This window comes from Oncorhynchus mykiss, chromosome 11 (genome assembly GCF_013265735.2).
Source record: "Oncorhynchus mykiss isolate Arlee chromosome 11, USDA_OmykA_1.1, whole genome shotgun sequence".
In the NCBI taxonomy this organism is placed as follows: Eukaryota; Metazoa; Chordata; class Actinopteri; order Salmoniformes; family Salmonidae; genus Oncorhynchus; species Oncorhynchus mykiss.
Window position 1 is genome coordinate 56,345,390 of NC_048575.1, and position 23,188 is coordinate 56,368,577.

The 23,188-nt window shown below is 41.5% G+C and overlaps 1 protein-coding gene across 10 annotated transcripts; it reads right to left on the minus strand.

The window, feature by feature from the left end:
• Window positions 1–6,620: 6,620 nt before the first annotated feature.
• kansl3 (KAT8 regulatory NSL complex subunit 3) lies at window positions 6,621–22,413 on the minus strand. Of its 10 annotated transcripts, none has more exons than XM_021621499.2 (22): window positions 22,163–22,413; window positions 21,346–21,588; window positions 20,996–21,166; window positions 20,716–20,806; window positions 20,419–20,604; window positions 17,908–18,039; window positions 16,471–16,587; window positions 16,285–16,383; window positions 15,793–15,864; window positions 14,229–14,303; window positions 13,925–14,082; window positions 13,544–13,607; window positions 13,173–13,361; window positions 12,923–13,079; window positions 12,534–12,611; window positions 10,867–11,043; window positions 10,537–10,624; window positions 10,233–10,360; window positions 9,697–9,803; window positions 9,388–9,586; window positions 7,867–7,982; window positions 6,621–7,775 (listed from the first exon to the last, which is right to left on the minus strand). In XM_021621499.2, exons 2-22 carry the CDS (start codon window positions 21,555–21,557, stop codon window positions 7,773–7,775), a joined length of 2,619 nt encoding a protein of 872 aa, XP_021477174.2. In that variant the 5' UTR covers window positions 21,558–21,588; window positions 22,163–22,413; the 3' UTR covers window positions 6,621–7,772. The 10 variants fall into 10 exon arrangements, 9 of the variants coding, with proteins under 9 accessions (XP_021477174.2, XP_021477173.2, XP_021477175.2 ...); XM_021621498.2 differs by having other exon boundaries at window positions 21,346–21,633; XM_021621500.2 differs by having other exon boundaries at window positions 7,867–7,979; window positions 21,346–21,618; window positions 22,163–22,412.
• Window positions 22,414–23,188: the final 775 nt, after the last annotated feature.

Here is a 23,188-nt window from a genome sequence, read left to right on the forward strand (position 1 = left end):
TTCCCATCAATTTTAACCATCTTCCCTGTCCCTGCTGAAGAAAAGCAGGCCCAAACCATGATGCTGCCACCACCATGTTTGACAGTGGGGATGGTGGGTTCAGCTGTGTTGCTTTTACGCCAAACATAACGTTTTGCATTGTTGCCAAAAAGTTCAATTTTGGTTTCATCTGACCAGAGCACCTTATTCCACATGTTTGGTGTGTCTCCCAGGTGGCTTGTGGCAAACTTTAAACAACACTTTTTATGGATATCTTTAAGAAATGGCTTTCTTCTTGCCACTCTTTCATAAAGGCCAGATTTGTGCAATATACGACTGATTGTTGTCCTATGGACAGAGTCTCCCACCTCAGCTGTAGATCTCTGCAGTTCATCCAGAGTGATCATGGGCCTCTTGGCTGCATCTCTGATCAGTCTTCTCCTTGTATGAGCTGAAAGTTTAGAGGGACGGCCAGGTCTTGGTAGATTTGCAGTGGTCTGATACTCCTTCCATTTCAATATTATTGCTTGCACTGTGCTCCTTGGGATGTTTAAAGCTTGGGAAATCTTTTTGTATCCAAATCCGGCTTTAAACTTCTTCACAACAGTATCTCGGACCTGCCTGGTGTGTTCCTTGTTCTTCATGATGCTCTCTGCGCTTTTAACGGACCTCTGAGACTATCACAGTGCAGGTGCATTCATACGGAGACTTGATTACACACAGGTGGATTGTATTTATCATCATTAGTCATTTAGGTCAACATTAGATCATTCAGAGATCCTCACTGAACTTCTGGAGAGAGTTTGCTGCACTGAAAGTAAAGGGGCTGAATAATTTTGCACGCCCAATTTTTCAGTTTTTGATTTGTTAAAAAAGTTTGAAATATCCAATAAATGTCGTTCCACTTCATGATTGTGTCCCACTTGTTGTTGATTCTTCACAAAAAAATACAGTTTTATATCTTTATGTTTGAAGCCTGAAATGTGGCAAAAGGTCGCAAAGTTCAAGGGGGCCGAATACTTTCGCAAGGCACTGTATATGTGTAAAAGTACTATCTAACAACTTGATGAGACCTTCACTCTTGTGCAGACATTTAGAAAGAAAACATGCCCATTTGAAAAATAAGATGACTTTTGAGTAGTAAGACATGTATAAAAGCAACAGATAACATTAATAAGAAGGGGCTAGAAGCGTCTTATATGGTGTGCTACAGAGTGGCTAGGACAGGCAAGCCCCATACTATTGTGGAAGACTTGATTCTTCCTGCTGTTGCAGATATGACTGGGAAAATGCTGGGGGAAAAGGTAAAAAAAACTATACAGACCAGGCCTTCATCAAACAACACTGTTTCATGACGCATCAGTGACATGACAGGAGATGTTTTGAAACAATTACTGCTTCACATACAAGCCAGTGAATTATATGCCTTACTGCAGGATGGGTCAACAGACGTGGCGGGCCTGGCACAGCTCCTGGTATATGTCCATTATGTTTATGGGGGGGTCAATTAAGGAAGAACCATGACATCAGGAGAGGATATTTTTAAAGTACTGAACAGATTTGTGACATCAAATGGACTTTGGTGGTCAAGATGTGTTGGTATCTGCAAAATCCATGACAGGGAGACACAAGTGGTAACGCGTGTGCAAGCAGTTGCTCCCGACACCACTTGGGTACACTGCAGCATCCACCGAGAGGCTCTTGATGCCAAGGGAATGCCTGACAGCTTGAAATACTTTTTGGACACGACAGTGAAAATGGTTAACTTTGTTAAAGCAAGGCCCCTGAACTCTCGTATATTTTCTACACCATGCAATGATATGGGCAGCGACCATGGAATGCTTTTACATCATACAGAAGTGCGCTGGTCATCAAGGGGCAAAGTATCGACACTTTTTATGAATTGTGAGACGAGCTTAAAGTTTTCTTTACTGACCATAATTTTCAGTTGTTTGACCGCTTGCATGATGATGAGTTTCTCACACAACTGGCCTATCTGGGTGATGTTTTTTCTCACCTGAATGAACTGAATCTAGGATTACTGGCACTGTAAATGCATTTTTCAGCTATGATTTTACCATTCAGAATCCAGAATGGATATGGCAATGGGTCCAGCACAGGATGTAATACACCCTTACAACAATCTACTTTTGTTCTTCTTGACTTCTTATCTGGTAAACTGCTACTATGTGTCAAGAAAAGAGCCCCAATTAGGGGGTAGTGTAGTCCAGTAAAAAAGGTCTGGTTTAGATTAAAAACTATTTCCCTGTGTCCTCGTTCATAGGGGCATGAGAGACTAGTCAGTGGTAGAATTGAGTTGGCACTTTATTGGCCCAAACACCCATAGACCCACAAGGTTGAGGTTACTCATGGACAGTAATTAGTAATACATGTTTTTTTTGCAATGATGCATTATGTCTTCTAACTGTCCAAGAATAGGATCCAAAGTGTTAGGAAATATTTGTTCCCATAAATACAAAGGAGGATGTCTCTCCTCATACCTCTGGCACTTTAGTCAGACTGCCAGACTGTGCACCACAGAGCCAATCAGGAGAGAATACATGATTACGTGATTAAAAAGAGCATATGAAACATTGTTTTTCATGAAGCCTACCTGTGCACCTTACTTTAAGCACCTCTGTTCGAACACCTCTCCTGTCCTTGATCCATACCACATACAGCCATTTGCGGATCTTTTCAGTGTCCATGTGAAAGATAGTTATTGCGAGGATGGAACATTTGTTGACTTAATATTTACGAATTTAACACCAATGTGAAATGAAGGCCTGCAAAGCTTACAGATTTAAGTCTAATAGCATGAGATGAAAGTAGACAAGCATCAGAGTGTGCGATATGAAGGCATAGTCAGTGGACATTCTGAACCTTGTTTGAGGTCAGTAGGCCACATGACCAAGGAGCTATTGAAATTTTACATTTGAAAAATTCATGTAAAACCATGTGAGATGAAAATGGACAAACTAAAGGGTGTGCAATGTGTAGGCCCACTGAGTGGACATTCTGAACATTGTAAAAATATTTTGTACTTTTTTTACGCTCCCTAACTAATTCAACTTGGAATACAAAATGCTTCTCACATTTACACAGGTTTTTTAGCTTTTGAAAGCGAATTAATGTCCAAATTGTGAAAATAACACCTGTGCAATGTTGTGCGCAATTTTCCAACATCATGACACTTATTTGGAGTCTGTGGCTCAAGTGGCTTGAAAGCTATTGAGGTTAGAAAGCGCCAATATCCGTCGAATATCCAACTTGAAACTGTCTTTACCTCGGTCTGGAGAGGAGCCACAGCTATAGGAAAATACTTTATATTTGCCTATATAAAATGATAACCCTTAAACTTAATGTTTTTTTGTACACCTTCTGGAAAACCTTTCAATTTTTACAATGTTTGAAAAAATATATAACATTTTGCCAAAACATTTAATTTCAACACAGCAAAAGATCTCGAAATGTGCGTGCATGGACAATATCCTGGAAAAGAAAGAGCATCATTCTTATGATACCTCCTGGTCAATGTGTATGTTTTTTTTTATGTGATGTGAGAGTCAGTAAAATCTCAAATCTATCATCATTCCAAAGCTACAAATCACCAAAGTGACATTTTGTGTATCATCATGCCCCTCTCTCTGCTCTTATAGTCAACACACACGTGCACGCACACACACATACATTTATATTCCTGGGTGACATTGTCTTAGAGGGTTCCCTTACAACAGACACAAGGTAGAAATCTTCTGTAAGCGAAAGTGACCATTATCACAGCCTATTGAACATTATCATCACTTCATTAGATATCCAACTACAATTGGAGAAAAATAAATATAATGTTAAATAAAAAAGGGAGTTATAATTCGTACTGTATCATTTTAAATATAGGCAATGGTTTTTATTGAGTCAAGCTCCACCTGTTGCCAACACATAAAATTATCATATTTTACACTACAGTTATGGAAATATTTTACCTGCAGAGAAAAACCTGATCACTCATTTTGTTATCTAAAAATAAACATGAAGAATGATGAAACTATTTTAATGTGTATGTGAAGAAACCCAAAAGGAGGGCATGACAAAATAAGGTACAGCAATGGATTACTCAAAAATAGTAACTTAATCCGATTATTAGATTATTTTCAATTCTATCACATATATTATAAAAACCTTTCACCAAATATTCAATAGAGGAATAATGAAACACAATGCTGCAGACGGATCATTTCCTAACTAACTGCCCACCCAACCCCAGCATTATTGGGCCAATGCTGGCTCAGCTGCCCACTGTATCTTGTTGATTAAGTGGCATCACTGCTAAAAGGTCAGCTTCAATGTCAAGTTCCAGGGAAAGCCTTCCCAACCCTCATTCTTTGTGTAATCATAGGCCTACTACATTACTCAACTTTGCAAAAACACATAGGTTAGGTAGCTTTTAGTGTACTGATTTTTACACTGAAAGTAGAGATGAGTTGAGATTAGCTGAGTAAACATGTGATTTGTCATGTGTCTCAGCCCATTGCTTGGGGACTGAACAGGATGGAGCTGTGTTGACTAAATAAAAGTGTCCTTTTGACACAAAGATCATGATGAAATTGCAGTCTGATTTATTTTTTATTTTTTAAACTGCAAAGCAACCAAGGAGAGAAAATGTGGCTGTTTTTGACATTTCAAATAATTTAGAACAGACAGGAAAAGCTTTCATTTACACTGAAAGGTGACTTCTGAGTTGTGTGAAAAAAAATCTGCCATTTCAGTGTGTTTGAGGCAATATACAGTGCATTCGGAAAGTATTCAGACCCCTTGACTTTTTCAACATTTTGTTACATTACAGCCTTATTCTAAAATGGATGACTCTACATCAATCTACACACAATACCACATAATGACAAATGAAAACAGGTTTTCAGAATTTTTTGCAAATGTATAAAAAAATAAAACAGAAATACCATATTTATGTAAGTATTCAGACCCTTTGCTATGAGACTCGAAATTGAGATTTCGAGTTGAAAAAAATTGAGATGTTTCTACAACTTGATTGGAGTCCACCTGTGGTAAATTTAATTGATTGAACATGATTTGGAAAGGCACACACCTGTCTATATAAGGTCCCACAGTTTACAGTGCATGTCAGAGCAAAAACCAAGCCATGAGGTCAAAGGAATTGTCTGTGGAGATCTAAGACAGGATTGTGTCAAGGCACAGATCTGGGGAAGGGCACCAAAAAATGCCTGCAGCATTGAAGGTCCCCAAGAGGTCACTGGCCTCCATCGTTCTTAAATGGAAGAAGTTTGGAACCACCAAGACTCTTCCTAGAGCTGGCCGCCCGGCCAAACTGAGCAATCGGGTGAGAAGGGCCTTGGTCAGGGAGGTGTGACAGAGCTCCAGAGTTCCTCTGTGGAGATGGGAGTACCTTCCAGAAGGACAACCATCTCTGCAGCACTCCACCAATCAGACCTTTATGGTAGTGGCCAGAGGGAAGCCACTCTTCAGTAAAAGGCACATGACAGCCCACTTGAAGTTTGCCAAAAGGCACCTAAAGGACTCAGACCATGAGAAACAAGATTCTGTGGTCTGATGAAACTAACATTGAAGTCTTTGGCCTGAATGCCAAGTGTCACGTCTGGAGGAAACCTGGCACCATCCTTACGATGAAGCATGGTGGTGGCAGCATCAAGCTGTGGGGATGTTTTTCAGCGGCAGGGACTTGGAGACTATTCAGAATCGAGGGCAAGATGAATGGAACAAAGTACAGAGAGATCCTTGATGAAAACCTACTCCAGAACGCTCAGGACCTCTGATTGGGATGAAAGTTCACCTTCCAACAGGACAACGACCCGAAGCAAACAGCCAAGACAACACAGGAGTGGCTTCGGAACAAGTCTCTGAATGTCCTTGAGTGGCCCATTCAGAGCCCGGACTTGAACCCGATCGAACAGCTCTGGAGAGACCTGAAAATAGCTGTGCAGCAACGCTCCCCATCCAACCTGTCAGATCTTGAGAGGATCTTCAGAGAAGAATGGGAGAAACTCCCCAAATGCAGGTGTGCCAAGCTTGTAGTATCATACCTACGACGACTTGAGGCTGTAATTGCTGCCAAAGGTGCTTCAAGAAAGTACAGAGTAAAGGGTCTGAATACTTATTTAAATGTGTTATTTCAGTTTTTTTTGTGCTTTTTTTGGATACATTTGCAGAAATTTCTTAAAACCTGTTTTTGCTTTATCATTATGGGGTATTGTGTGTAGATTGATGGGGGGGGAAACTACAGAATCCATTTTAGAATAAGGCTGTAATGTAACAAAATGTGTAACAAGTCAAGGGGTCGGAATACTTTCCGAATGCTCTGTAGATCACTCATGTTGTGTTACAGTAAAAGTCCCATACTAGAGAGTGTGAATATGATATTTCTCATCATGGATCGCTGAAGGAATGGACATGAACTGTGGGGAAGTTAGTTGACAGAGGTCTCTCGCTAGCTTCCTGACGGGTATATGTATCGTCTGCTTATAATAGACAAAGCCTGGCTTATATAAGAGCTAAAACCTAAAACACACTGTCCTCTATCTTGTCGGACCGTTACCCATGTGTGTAACGCAGATGCAGAGGATGTCTGCTAAATGAGTAGGTCTATATTAATGCAGCTGCCTGTGAGAATGATTATGCACTCACATCATTTAATGCAAATTCAATTCATTCAGTGCGCAGGAGACGGTTCAATCATTGTATTCTGAATTGGAATACGGTTTGGAGATGATATGCTTGTTCAATTCTTCACTAATATCCAATTGAGCTATTCAAACTTACATGAAAATCCCCAAACGATGGTGCCAAGCATTATCATTACAATCCGCCAGCCGCAGAACTTTGGATATAACATTATAAATATAATTTAGACCAACACATTTTGACAATTAAAGTTCAGTGAAGACAGTGGATTTCTTTCTCTTGATTATATTACTGAAAGGTAAGGACTCCCAGAGAGAACCGCACTTTTGTTCCATTTAAAAGTAAAATGGTTTACAAATGTAGATCTGTAAATTCACATTTTCAACCCAGGAGTAGTCCACCTACTTAAACATGATCATTGTCACGCTACATAGAACATATTTTTTCTGAACATGAATTGAGAAATCAATTCCATGGTTCGGCTTTTGAAACATCTTGCCAGGCCAAAAGGCTTTAATTAAACATGAAACAATATTAGCTGTAAAATTCCACCTAGCATAATTCCTCCCATGATGGTCAAATTAGAAATCCATTGACCTAACTGGAGCCAAACAAAGTTACAGAACAAAGCATGAAAAAAAACTGTTGTAATGATCTCAAAAGACAGGCTTAATTTAAAGATCCAATGGTCAAGAAAATAACATAACAGGTAACAATTACAATATTTTCCCCTCTACACATATACAACTATCATATGGCTGTTACATTATCCATTGCCTTACAAAAAAGTGTCAACTGAGACCTTGTGACAAAAATAAAATACCTTCAATATTTTATACCATCTTCAACTCTTAACTGAAATGAGTGTGGCCATACATATATGTTGGGCTGATGACGTTTCCTGCAGCATAGAGACTGGTCCACTACACAAGTCAATTCACACCATGGGGAAGGAACCCTTCGCCAAGTGTTCATCTGTTGCATTGGGGAGAGAATAGACATAAGGGCAGGGGGTACATGGCTACACTCCTTTTCTATGGAGTCGGATCATAGCCAGTCCAGTCACTCCTCCAGGATGAGTATCACATCTGGCATGATGCGTGCGATCTTTGGGTTCATCACTGCAATAGAGTATTTTGATTTGAAAACAAATCTTCATTTTAGAACATGTGATGGAGATGTTAACATATTGCTGCTTGTGAGGAGACCCACCTTCATATCAGGTGGTTTGGACAGCATCAGTGGCCTCTCAGCCTGGCCCAGCGTAGTCATTCTGCTGGGCTGTCCTCGCAGCATCACAGTTATAATGGTGGGGGCTCTGAGCCCTGCTGCCAACAAAGTGATGGTATGGGTTACACATCTACTCAGATATGTATACTAGAACTGGGTGTCAAGCCTAGTTCAGACAGCATTTTCCCTCAGACACAGCAAAGCGGACAACATTCCAACTGAAATTCCTGAATAGCAAATCCAGCAGTGTGTGCTAATCCAATGAGGGAATTTTTTTTCTTCTCTAAATCAAATTAAATAGTTCTTAAAATACAACTCAGTGCCCAAGGGCTTATTTTGCATTTTGCCTGTATTGTCATGTCTGGCTTGCTTTTCTCAATGGTAAGAATAGTCCATGTCAGGAGATGTAGACTAGAGAGAGATGAGTACCGTTTTACTCTTAGCGTAAATAATTATTAATCCAGGTTTGAACTTTGTACAGAATTACAAAAAAAGAAGCTATCAAAGACAACAGCAATCCTGGGAAAGGAGTGGACAACTTGGATATCGCAACAGCAACACCCATTTCTCGATCAAAAAAAGAGGAATGAAAACGTGGGTTATTTTCCAGTCTTTATTGCAATGATAGAAACAGGTGGTATGCCGGATGTGAATATTATTGCTACTTCTCCTCATACTCTTTCCTCTCTACAAAGTCCAGTGAGTCCGTGGGTCCTTGCGTGCATCTGGAATCATGGCTGCTGCTTGCTTGTTGCAGGTGATTTAATTAATGGATTTACAAAATGTAACATGAAGACCAAGCAATCAAATCAATCAAAATGAAACAAACATAAAGAGGCATCTACCGAGTGGACAGATCTGGTGAACAAATGCAGTCTGAACAGGGCCATTGACATCGTCAGTTGTCATGTGACATTTAGGCGATATTCAAAACGCCAAAATGCATGAATGTCCATTTGTTTTTGGCCCTCTTGATTCACAATTATCGTGACAACAATTTTGTATCAATGAGTTCCATGTATCAAGGAAACTACGGGCAAACATGAACATATTCAAAGATTCTCATGTAAGCATTTACATTTGAAATGTGTCGACTAATACATAAACAATATGTATTAAACATGACTTCATCAAACTGCTAATTCCAATGTCACATACACCTGGATCATGTATTCATTGATGTTTTCCTTATGGCTCTTCCAAACATGAACATTAGTACAAAAACACATCATCCCTTACGATACAAATCTGTACACTTTGATGTTACATGGCTACAAGTCTGGTTTTCCTGATACTGACCACACCTAGGATCCTCATGGATGACTATCTGCATACACATTATTGATCATGCTGTCCACTATCTCAGTCAGCTATCTGTAGTGTGGCCAAGGTGACCTGGCGATAGGGCCCGTCCTGCTATTCTAGCTTTTCCGAAAATCAGGGGGTTAAGGAGAACCCTGGGCATTCAGCGTGGCCGCCGTGGTTTGGCAGTTCGGGACGTACCGGCACTCTGGGTGGAGATGTGTGCCAGGCTAGGGAGGCTGCTCGCCAGCTTGGCCAGCCCGCCATTGGTGAGTAGCTGGTGGATGGCAGTGGTCTTGGACAGCCCTCCAGTGGAGACCACAGGCACTGCCCGGAGCAGAGTGCTGCTGCCAGTACCTATGGAGCTAAGGACCTGACCCTGGGGCTTCCCACCAGAGGCCTGAGGGGGATAGGAGAGGTGGAGTCAGTCAGACAACGAGTCAGCACACAGACAAACTCACATTACTGAGTATACTTTTTACAGGTTCATGAGAAAAGTCCAGGGTGTACCTGAATGCTGCCCATGCTAGCTGTGGTGGTGGGCAGGCTAGGGGATTTGGTCACGATCTCCTGAAGACTGAAACTTAGGCCTTGGAGGAGGCTGCTGGCGGAAGGTGCTGCACACAAACACAGCGAGAATGAATCAGCACTGCTCACATTTACACACAGTCAATACCGAAGGCTCAACAACACAACTACTGACGACAGTTGAATCCACCCCTATTCGTCCAATCGCCAAAACAACCTCTGCTAGAAAAGTCCAACGGTTAAGCTTCCATAGATAATGCAGAAGTAACACTACAAGTAATCAATAACATTGTTTGCTCAGATCGGCTCATGAAGTGCTCAAAATCAGGACATAAAACAGAACTCTCCCCTTTTTAAATGTGTGATGGATTTGCTGTTCCTCTGCACAACTAACAAATCAGTGAAAATATACTGTACAACATTTTTGGTTGTAGTTCAGTGTCTAGAGTCTAGACTGTCATCTTTGAGATTCGCTGCTGTGCCGAGTTAGGACAGTCATGCAGGCAGGTAGGAGATACCTTGGGCAGTAGCAGGAGCTTGCGCCTGGACTGGTGAGGAGGACCCTGACACCATGCAACTCTGCAGGTTGTGGAAAGAGCTGGACCCCGAGCTCAGGGCACTAGACACCTCTGTCAGACTACCAGACCTGCAGTAACACACATAACCAGAGCTGTGGTAGCTACCCACCCCATAGTTTTTTTCCTATTCAACAACTTCCAACCCGAGTCCAAAACTCAATCCGTTTGCTGCACAGAGCTGCCCAACAGGAGATTGTCTGGGGAGTTGGAGATCATTGTGTGTCCGTGTGTGTGTCAGGCCTACCGCTGGGATGTGAGGAGTCCAGAGAGTTCCTTGGCTCCAGACACAGTCTGTCCCACAGTCACAGCTAGGGGCATCCCAGAAGGACCCCCTGCATTAGAACAGACAATTAAGAAAATAAGCCAAATCTGATCAGACAACACCACACTATAACATTGAAAATGGTTTCTAATGACTTTAGAAATAGTGGAAATTAGAAAATATTTGATAAACATTCAGATAAAAGCCCCACACATATTACAATTCATTTGGCAACAACTTCCAATCTCTCTTTACTGGATCATTCACTTAGAGGTTCAGAAAACTGCTCATAGTTAAATCTGAGCGAGTTACCTTCCTGTGCTGTAGAACTGACAGCGCCCCCTGCTGTCTCTCCATGCAGAATGGTCACCTTAATCTTGGCTCTCTTGGAGGTTTTGGTGGGAGTGGGGCTGGGAGTCTGCCTCCTCTTCAGATGGGCCCGCAGCTCGTCTCTCTCCAGGCCCTCGGTCTGCTCACTGGATACAGGAACTGAAACACAGACACAGCACATCACTGACTGGGATAAACAGACCAGACCATTCCAACCCTGATTACAAAATCACTTCTCAAAGTATAATGGAATATACTGAACAAAAATATAAACACAACATGTAAAGTGTTTCATGAGCTGAAATTTTACATCCCGGTTAGCATTTCCCCTTTCCCGAGATAACCCATCCACCTGACAGATGTGGCATATCAAGAAGCTGATTAAACAGCATGACCGTTACAGAGGCACTTTGTGCTGGAGACAATAAAAGGCCACTCTAAAATGTGCAGTCGTCACACCACACAATGCCACAGATGTTTTGAGTGTGTGCGCGATTGGAATGCTGACTGCAGGAATGTATACCAGAACTGTTGCCAGAGAATGTAATAAGCCACCTCCATCATTTTAGGTAATTTGGTAGTATGTCCAATTGGCCTCACAACCACAGACCATGTGTAACCACGTCAGCCCAGGACTTCCACATGCAGCTTTTGTCTGAGACCAGCCACCTGGACAGCTGATGAAACTGGGTTTGCACAACCAAAGAATTTCTGCACAAACTGTCAGAAACCGTCTCTGGGAAATTAATCTGTGTGCTTGTCGTCCTCACCAGTCTTGACCTGACTGCAGTTTGGCGTCGTAACCGACTTCAGTGGGCAAACGCTCACCCTCGATGTCCACTGGCACGCTGGAAAAGCGCTCTCTTCACAGATGAATCCTGGTTAACTGTACCAGGCAGTGGGCGAGCGGTTTGCTGATGTCAAAGTTGTGAACAGAATGCCCCATAGTGGTGGTGGGGTGATGGTATGGGCAAGCATAAGCTACAGATAAACACAATTGCATTTTAACGATGGCAATTTGAATGCACAGAGATACCGTGATGAGACCCTGAGGTCCATTGTCGTGCCATTCACCCACCGCCATCACGTTTCAGCATAATGCACTGCCTCATGTCACAAAGACCTGTACACAATTCCTGGAAGCTGATAATGTCGAAGTTCTTCCATGGCCTGCATACTCACCAGACATGTCACCCACTGAGCATGTTTGGGATGCTCTGTATCAATGTGTATGACAGCGTATTCCTGTTCCCACCAATATCCAGCAACTTCGCACAGGCATTAAAGAGGAGTGGGACAACATTCCACAATCAAAAGCCTTATCAACTCTATGCGAAAGAGATGTGTCACGCTGCATTAGGTTTACACTTTTTTATTTAAGGAATCTGTGACCAAAAGCATATTTGTATTCCCAGTCGTGTGAAATCCATAGATTAGGGAATTCATTTATTTCAATTGACCGATTTCCTTATATGGACTAACTCAGTAAAATCTTTGAAATTGTTGCGTTTATATTTTGTTCAGTGTATGTATAATGCTCACTTAAAATGGTTATATGACCCTGTTAACAATGTACATCAATGATCTGGCAGTAAGAGGGAGATGGCAGACAGAAAGGAAGAGAAAAGAAAGGAGAAAGACATACTTACCAAAGACACAGGAGGGAGTGCCAGGAGGAAGATTTTTCCTCACAAGCATGTTTTGTTTCATAAAAGCAGCAAACTGGGCTGAAATTAATTGAAAAGAAAGGTGGAAGGATAGTCGAAAGAGAGTAGAGAAGGGATGAAAAGATAGTCACGTTCCATTGTGCCCTTCTGATGTCGTTACTGCCCTAACAAGATTTGTGTCCAAGTAAACCATTTTCACCATTCAATATCGCATTCACATCTTCCCAAGCCCATAGAGCTATTGAAAAACCCATTGGCAAGAGAGTTAAATGACTCATTAAAACAAGCGCACACAAACAAATGTGTCAAATGTGAGAGCTGTGGTGTGTGTGTCTGCGTCTGTTTTCGTACATGCTAGTTGGCACACAAACCTTGTGCCTGCTTGTGTGTGAGCACAGTCCCAGACCGCTGCATATGGGTCTTGAGGAGTTGTGTTGCAGTGATCAGACTGGACTTCTGTGCTGGGGACAGTCCCGACGTCTTTGGCTTGGGGCTGGAGGTGGGACTACTGCACACACTGGACAGGTCCTGAGAACACAACCATAAAAACAAAGCCAGTCAAATGATCAGCAATGTTTATATTATTCTCCCGGAGCGTGCCTGAGCTGATGCAGGACATACCTCTGAGCCTGAGGGGGATATTGGTACTCTGAGGGCAGGGGAGGAGGGGCGGCCCCTTTCCAGGTCAAAGGGTAGCTCGCGTCTAGGCTTCTTCTTCTTCTCCGTGTCAAGGTCCCTCAGCTCTCCTGAGCCATGGCCGTGGCTCTCCGCCCGCGTCAGCACCCCCGACAGGAAGTCTGCTATCTCATCCTACACAGGAGAGACAGACGTATATCTGCATGAAAAGCATTTCAATGGAATTCCATGTGAGGAGTTTGATGGCTAGGGTTAAATCCTTAAAATCCTTTGACGTTTTCATAGAATCTTAACCTAAATTTGTTTGAATAAAAACACTATGGCTTCTTTACAGGACAAGAGCGACATGGACCAACCTGAATGCAGCGATCCACCATGGTCTGTGTCAGTCCCTCTGATTTCATCTTTGTGGAGTTGATTCTGAGGAAGAAAAACATTTAGTTAAGAATGAGAAACAAACTCTGATGCACTCAAATTCTTCAATTTAATAGCCCTGCAGAAAATTACAGCGAGCAGTGAAAACTTCAGGCCTTTTGTCTTCACAAGAAAACATTCAGAATGCTTTCAACTGCTGCTACCTTTCCGTCTTAAAAATACATATCGTGAGCAAAATGTTTGGAACATGGAATTGCAAAACAAAGAATTGTGATTCATATACAATTGAATGATATATCATATGGGTACCTAAGTATCGTGATAATATCATATGGCAATTCCCAGTCCTAGAGTAAACCCACCTGAGGTTGTCGTCGGCTCCCCCCACCACCACCATGCTGTTGTCGGCTCGGAGTTTCTCTCGGAACTCCTCCATGGCCTCTGTGCCACACTGCAGAGCATTCTGACCAACCACAAACAGCACTGGTGTCTTCATGTCCAGCAAAGGGTCGTCCACATCCTGCCAGTCAACAATACAAAAACAGTCAATACACATCTAAGATCCAGAGACATGTGGCAAAATTATGTTGATCGGTGTAAGACAAGTCGAAGCATCATATCTAAATGTCTCCACAATGCAATAAACATTTGAGCACATTTCCTTACCCCTCTTGGTCCATTGATGGTTAGCAGTGGAAAGCCAAGACACACCACAGCAGTCAGGTATTCCATGAGAGAGACCTGGCAGAGGACAACCACGTCAATATGTGCAGTGCACCAACGTCACATCCACCAATCACAACACAGATCAGAGCTCAGATTCCACAAGGATTGTTTTCAATAACCACAGGATGTTCCGAAAGTATTCACACCTTGACTTTCCACATTTTTGTTCTGTTATAGCTTGATTTTTGTCACTGGTCAACACACAAATGTCAAAGTGGAATTATGTTTTTTGAATTATTTTATAAATTAATAAAAAATCAAAAGCTGGAATGACTTGACTCAATAAGTATTCAACCCCGCTGTTATAGTAAGCCTAAATAATTTCAGGGGTAAACATTTGCTTAACAAGTCACACGTTGAATGGACTCATTCTGTGTGCAATAATAGTGTTTAACATGCTTTTTTTAATGACTACCTCATCTCTGTATCCCACACATACAATTATCTGTAAGGTCCCTATGTTGAGCAGTGAATTTCAAACACGGATTCAACCACAAAGACCAAGGAGTTTTTCCAATAACTTGCAAAGGGCACCTACTGATAGGTAAAAAAAATATTGATGTTAAAAAAAGCAGACTGAATATCCCTTTGAGCATGGTGAAGTTATTAATGACACTTTGGATGGTGAATCAATACACCAAGTCACTACAAAGATACAGGCGTCCTTCCTAACTCAGTTGCCGGAGAGGAAGGAAACCCCAAAGGGATTTCACCATGAGGCCATTCGTGACTTAAACAGTTAGAGTTTAATGGCTGTGAAAGGAGAAAACTGAGGATGGATCAACAACATTGTAGTTACTCTACAACACTAACCTAACTGACAAGCGTGAAAAGGAAGCCTGTACAGAACAAATATTTCAAAACATGCATCCTGTTTGCAACAACACTGAGTACTACTCTCCATATTTTAAAGCACAGTGGTGGCTGCATCATGGGTATGCTTGTAATCATTATTAAAGGACTTGGGAGTTTTTCATCATAAAAAAAAGAAACTGAATGGAGCTAAGCAGATGCCAAATCCTAGAGGAAAACCTGGTTCAGTCTGCTTTCCACCAGACACTGGGAGATTAATTTCTTTCAGCAGGAAAATAACCTAAAACAGTTGAAAATCTATGGGAATACCAATTTGACAGAGACTGAAGAATTTAGAATATAATACACAGGTAAATGTTGCATAATCCAGGTGAGGAATGCTCTAATAGACTTACCCAGAAAGACTCACAGCTGTAATCACTGCCAAAGGTGATTCTAATATGTATTGACTCCGGGGGTTAAATATTTATCTAATCAAGATACAGTATATTAGTGTTTAATTTTTCATAAAAAGTTGACAAAAGGACAATTAAATCCCTCTTAAAACACACTTTGTAACAAAAATATGAAAAACGTAGAGGTGTGAATAGTTTCTGAAGGCACTGTATAACTTTCTGAGCATCACAGAACACTCTCAGAAAATGTTGATGACATGTAGTAGACAGAGACAGCAGTCATACAGCAGCCTTACATGACAGGCGATGAGCGCTCCCACATTCCAGCCAACCAGGATAATGGGTTTGTGAGGGAAGTGACTGTGGACCTGGTTCATAAATACATTGAAGGGCAGATAAAGAGACAAATAGACAGTCTAGCACATAACTTTCAAAGAACTATCTGAAATTGCAGTAACAATCTAGTCCAGTGGTATTCAAATATGGGGGTAATGCACTGGGGTTGCCAAAAATCGAAATAAAAAATAAGAATGCCGATTATTATATGGGACAATATAGAAATGTTTTCCAGAAAGATGATTTGAGAAATAATTGTATTGAGTAAATATATTTATTGGTTTCTTTTCATTTTCATAAGAGATGAAAGTGCAATGAATTTAAATGTATTTGTTGAAATGTACCAATTGTACAGTTGGAGATCCCCGCTGAAAAAGTTTGAATACTGCAGACCTAGTCCATTAGGAACAGATATTTGGCTACACAACTTCAGGTTCAGACAACAGCCTTACCTCCATGACTTTGGCCCTGACGGTGCCCAACATGTGCTCCAGACACTGAGTGATGCCCACATTGGCTCCACTGTTCACGTGGGTATTTACCGGGATTACCTGAGACAAACATGTTGGTTTATACCTATTGGGTGTGTATAAAACGCAGTGATGCACAATCACACTTGAGAATGAATAGATACAAACCTTTCCCAAGCAGGAAAGCTGTGACTGCCAAAATCTCATTCGGCGCGAGGTAGAAAGAGCAGGATTGGTGGGCCCTGATGGTGCAATTAAGATGAGTGGGGAGCCAGGAAGCTTGCTCTGCAATACAAAATAGAAATCCAGTCATTATCACATTAATAGCAAATGCAATCAAAGGATCCCAAGTCAATCCAGAAACATTAAAGTAGAATTTATTTTAATGACCAAATCTCTTTTTTTTTAAAGTAAATGGAATATAGACACCTTTAGACACCTCAGACTGATTTCACTTGTTATTGAGAAACATACCCCAAATAGCAAATCAGTTCCTTATCCTTGTTGTGTAGTATGGGGGCCCTGAAAAAAAACATGAACAAATGCTCCAAAAACACCCAAACACGCATCTTAGAAACGCTCTCACTATAGTGATGCAGGTCTTTAGATGTACCGTATACTATACGGACACACCCAGCCTGCACAGCAGCGTTGGGGAAACAGCTTGAGTCAAACAAAATGGAATATAACGTTGCAGATAAGGTTCTGAATGACAAAGACCTGCATCACTATACTGATATATTTGCTGTTTCTGAAAGGATGTATTTTTGTGTGTCTTTTTTCAGTTTTTTTTTACTGCACAACAAGGATTAGGGAGTGGTTTGAGGCAAGTTTCTGAAAAAGAAGTGAACTCACAACAATGTCTGGACCATTAATTTTTTTAATGGTCAAAGTTAGGCATATACAGCGGCTTGCGAAGTATTCACCCCCTTGGCATTTTTCCAATTTTGTTGCCTTACAACCTGGAATTAAAAAATATTTTTTGGAGGTTTGTGTCATTTGATATACATAACATGCCTACCACTTTGAAGATGCCAAATATTTTTAATGTGAAACAAACATGAAATAACACCAAAAAAAAACAGAACAGGAGTGTGCATAACTATTCACCCGCCCAAAGTCAATACTTTATAGAGCCACCTTTTGCAGCAAGTACAGTTGCAAGTCTCTTGGGGTATGTCTCTATAAGCTTGGCACATCTAGCCACTGGGATTTCTGCCCATTCTTCAAGGCAAAAGTGCTCCAGCGAATTGGATGGGTTCCGCTGTTGAACTGCAATCTTTAAGTCATACCCCAAATACCACTTTTCCGGGTTTTTTTCCCATTTCACTTCACCAATTTGGACTATTTTGTATGTCCATTACATAAAAATCCATTTAAATTAGAGGTTGTAATGCAACAAAATAGGAAAAATGTCAAGGGGAATGAATACTTTTGCAATGCACTGAAACGGTATTAAGATGAAACTACAAAGCACTTCCTGCCACAACTATCAATTTCATCCCTACTACCATTTGGAATGTTTCCATTGTCTTTTTCATTCTGACTGCAGTGAATTCTGATTGCTCCCAGAACCACAGACTGGGATTAGCATTAGAGACCTACCGGTTTGTTGTGAGACAGAACGCCCACGGCTGGGTCCCAGGGCCTCTTCAGTAGCAGAGAGAGGGCCTCTGCACCGGCCGCTCCAGTCTTCACTGATGAAGTCAGCAGCATCCTGTCAATCAGCGAGGGCAACTGCACAGACAGAGATGTTGAGTCATCCTGGCCATACTCTGAACCTGATTATTACCAAGGGGCTTTCTATTGACATATCCACTATTGGTGTTGCTGCTTTATCGGATCACCACTATGTATTTTTTACTACCTTTTTGCCCATAGCACAGGGTAATACTGAACGCATTATTAAGAAACACCATATTACTTCTGAAGTTGCTAGAGATTTTAACTGAGTGTGAACAATACTCCACCGATTCTGCCTTCCTCGTAATGATTTAGTTGATCATTTTAATAGCAAATAAAAGGGCAACCATTGATGCCATAGCTCCAACAAAGCTGAAAAAGTCAACATTCTAATGGAGAACCCCTTGGATGAGTGAGGAAACTAATACATTTAAGAAATTACAGAACGGCAAAACAGAAGAGGATGAAGTCAAAGTTGCAGGTCCATTATGACATTGAGAAAGCCACTTACCAGACGGGCAAATTTTTCTAACTTGATCACTAATAATCAGAATAATTTGAGAGTGCTCGCTCTGTGTTTGCAGCATATTTCAGAGATTAGATAAACATTAGGCTGGGTATCAATCAAGCAAGACCTGATGAGAGTTTTGATGATATGTGCCCTAGCCTACCACGCAAAGGCACTATGGATTTATTTTCCCTGGTTGACACAGACATGCTCAGGAAAGTGATATCACAACTTAAGCCTTCTACCTGCCTTCTTGATCCTATCCCCCCCCCCCCCCCCCCCCACCTTCAAAACAGATTTTAATTGCATATCTGAAGAAGTGTAAGCTATTGAAAATCACTCCCTGTTCACAGGCACTTTCCCCACTGCAGTAAAAACTGCTATGGTGAAACCCCTTCTGAAGAAAAGTAATCTAGATTATTCAGCGTTTAGCAATTGTCAGCCAATCTCCACCCTTCCATTCTTAAGCAAAATTCTTGAAAAATTGGTTTACAAACAGCTATATTAGTTTTTCAAGTGCAAACTGTATTTTTGCAAAATTCCAATCTGGTTTTCAGGACTACCACAGCATAGAGACAGCCTTAGTTTAAGTGGTAAATGACCCAGCGCAGATGCCCAACAGCTCTCTGTCCTTGTACTCATGGATTTATGTGTTGCATTCGACACGGTTGACCATGAGTCCTTCTGGAGAGGTGGATTGGCCTAACCGTCTAGTTCTAATTGGTTTAGGACCTACTTAACAGGTCGAGAGTTTTTCACCCATGGTAAACATAACTCAGAGAAAATACATATCACATGTGGCGTTCCACAAGGCTAGATTTTGGGTTCGGTGCTGTTCAGTTTATACATGTTACCCGTTGGCAGCATTATCAGAAAGCACAGCATTGATTTTCACTGCTACGCAGACGATACACAACTTTCCATCTGTGTCACCACAGGATTTTAGCTCCACGGATAAATTAGACTGTATTAATGATTTAAAAACTTGGATGGCTAACAACTTCCTCCAGCTAAATCAAGACAAGACTGAGGTACTTATTGTTGGAGCCAAAGCACAGAGAATCTGGCTGCACATTTTAGTTCACAGGCAATAAAGATAAAACACCAGGTAAAAAAGGTTTTATTTTAGATTCTGAATTCAATTTCAAAATCACAGGAATGTGAACAAATAGCTTTTTTCCACCTGAGGAACATTCCTCACTCAGGCTGATACTGAGAGACTTATCCATGCTTTTATTACAAGCAGGCTTGACTAGTGTACTCATCTCCTTTCTGGTCTACCCAAGAAAGCCATTGGTCAACTACAAAACATGCAGAATGCTGCAGCACGGGTAATGACCAAGACCAGACGGAGAGCACAAAATACACCGGTTTTAAGGTCTCTGCACCGGCTGCCTTTGCATTTCAGAATAAATTAAGCTTCTTCTATTAGTTTTTAAAATCAATCCACAACTGTGCACTCCAATACATGTCAGACAGGCTTTTAAGTCATTTAGCCAGTAGGTCCCTCAAGTCCTCTAGCACAGGCCTTTTTGACTATCCCAAAGCCTAGGACCAAGAGGCATGGAGAGGCAGCCTTTAGTTATTATGACTCCAGCCTCTGGAATAGCCTGCCAGAGGACCTGAGGGGGGCCGAAACTGTGGACATTTTTAAAAGAGATCTTAAAGTCGTTCAGTTTTGATTGTTATTCTTTAGTTTTAATCCTCTTATGTTTGTTGTGTAGAAAATATTTCAGTATTCATTTTCATTGTATATTCCTGTTAAGCACATTGTGTTGAATTCCATGTCTGAAATGTGCGGTATAAAAAAATCTTTATTTGACGATTGTCACAGTGATAGAACGTATCCCTCTATATAAGAATGCATGTCACAACATCAAATAATGTGTACACACTTTTTGAGAGAGAAAGAGACAGAGGAGTACCTTGCTCTTGAGTGTCTGCAGTACGTCTAGGTAAGCAGCCAGCATGGCCAGACTGAGGGATTCTATCAGGGTGCTGTGTAGCCACTGGGTCAATTTGGTGTCCCAGTTGACACTGGCCAGTGCATGGCGCACCTTTCGGGCACACTTGTCCACAGCAATCCTGCGCAATACTGGCTCATTGGAGGCCTATGAGTCAGAGGAAGGGATGGTAAGACTAGAGGGACAGGAACTTTGATAGTCATTGAAACTGAATTAGTACCACATACAAAAGCACTTAGTTGGTGCATATGAACTCACGTTTTCATTGGCCAGCCGGGCCAGTCTTTCAGCTTGCAGAGCCTTCAGCACCTTATTAAACAACTTGTTTTGAATGACCGACCATCCAGCCCTGTAATACAAGCAGTCAGTAATGAAGTCTGACGATTATCACCATTTGAAATGGAGATTGAGACAAAGACGGTGTATACAAGAGCTGAGCAAACAAGGCATCTGCAACACATAAGTCCTTACAGAACATAGATATATTTTTAAACCTCAATAGGGTTATTCAAAGGGAGGTCGGGTGGAGGCCACTCACTTGTTGATGTGTTCCTCCCAGTCATCAGGGGGTGGGGGACCCTCAGCAATTGTGCGAGCAAATAAAACATGTCGCTCACACTCCTTCATAACACTGCGTGCTTTCTGATTGTCATAGAGTGGAATAGGTGTAGGCGTGACAGATTCCACATCTATTGACAGGTCTGATTCCCTGCAAAAGAACACAAACATACTTCAGTAAATGCTGTCATCCAATTTAAGCTGCAACTTTATTATTGTCGTGATAAAGCTACTGCTACAAAATTACATTTGTTCTGAGACACAGGTTTTCAATGTTAAAATTGTTTGGGCAATGAGTCATCAGTGAGGATAATGAGGGTTGAAACTCACGGAACGGCATCAGGTTGGCGACGGGGTGTGACGAACAGCATGCGCGTGGGCCGGGCACTGCTGGCGTCCGGGTGGGCATTCCATGGCTTAGCATAGCTGTGGTCCAGGAACACCAAGTCCAGTTCACGCTCATGGACAGACAACTGGAACAGCAAAGATGTACCCATCCTCCGCACTGAAGTCTGGAAGTCCTTGTCCACACCACGGTGCATCCTCTACTGGGGCCCCAAGGGCCCTACAGCTCTGAGACAGAGTTCTGCTTTCAATCCAAGCCTGAGCAAGGAGGAACTGTGAGCAATACCACTATCATATTCATCAAACATCATCATGTGACATCACATGTAATTTGTACCCCTCCTCTTTAGCCCACAGCTGGTTAGTACAAGCACCATTCTTATCCATTTTGTAACGTCAGCTTAGGCAAGTGACGTTGACTAACGTTAGTTCGTTAACTAGTTACACGTAAAGTCATTATTTTAGCGAGCTACAGTACACAGGGGAACGTCTCTGAAGAAGCTAAGGTTGATAGTAAAATACACGGCGGTACGCAAGGTCTGCGTTGTTGACATGACGTTACTAGTTGGCTAACTACATGTCTTAGCTAGACGGCTAACGCTAGTTAGCGACAACACGATATATTCATTAAACTAACGTTAGAGCATGGCTAACAGAAGGGGTAACTAACAACTGATAACTATACAGGGCATTACAACGTGTATTATTGTAGCAAATATTAACAAGGCGAACATTACATTAGCTAGCCAACATGGTAACGTAGCATTAAACCTAGCACGCGCTAGTAGCATCGGCTACTCACCTTTTCATGCTACTTCCATTGATAGCATTACGTATTTGCAATCGAACAATAATTTACACCAAATTAAGTAATATATAAATGTCAACAAACAACCTACGTCTAGATTTTGTCACAAATTTGAGAAGGACGGACGTTAGCTACTAGCTACGCCTCGTTGATATATTACGACCGAATTCCTTTTGTTTTGCGTGGGCGCGAGCCACCGCCACAGTTAGTTCTGCACACATATACAAAACACGGACTGGATTCCTAAGGACGGTGCATGTTATGGTGCCTAGTTTAGAGGCGTACCGCAGTTACGCCCGTCCTTCGCAAGGTCTTTTTTGTTGGGGAAACAGCTAACGTCCTACAATTCTATAAATGTTGTCATGTGCAGTTTTATAGCCAAGCTCATACTATTCTATACATATTGTAATGAGGCTGAGAGAAAATGTTGCTGTTTTAAAGCTGCAATATGTAACTTTTTGGACAACCACACTAAATGCACATAGAAATATGAGTTATAGATCTGCCATTCTCGTTGACAGCAAGTCTAAGAAGCTGTAGATGTGTTCTATATGCGCTATTTCTATGTTTCCCGTTCTTACATTTCGTTTTTGCGTCTTTTACTTTAGGTTTTGTACACCAGCTTGAAACAGCTGAAAACACAATATTTTTGGTTATGGAAAATATTGTTGCGCCACAGAAGCAGTATGTCCCGCCTACTTTGATCTCTACATGTTCCAATTGTCATGATATTGTAAATTAGGTTAAGTGTTTTTCTGTTGGTTCCTCAGTTGTTGTATGGCCCTGATATGTACACCTATGTGTGAACTGAACTGGAGTTAAGTTATAACACTTTAGTTACTGTTTATCTACAATAAACATCCTGAAGAGAGAAGGTGATTTTTGGAGCTTCTTCCCACGCCATCTACATATTAGAAGGTCTATGGCGCTACAACAGTACAGTTGTAGCGCTATAGACAGTACAGTAACTTAGTTCAGTTAGGTAGCTAACAGTCAACAGTCATCTAATGTTTTTCCTCA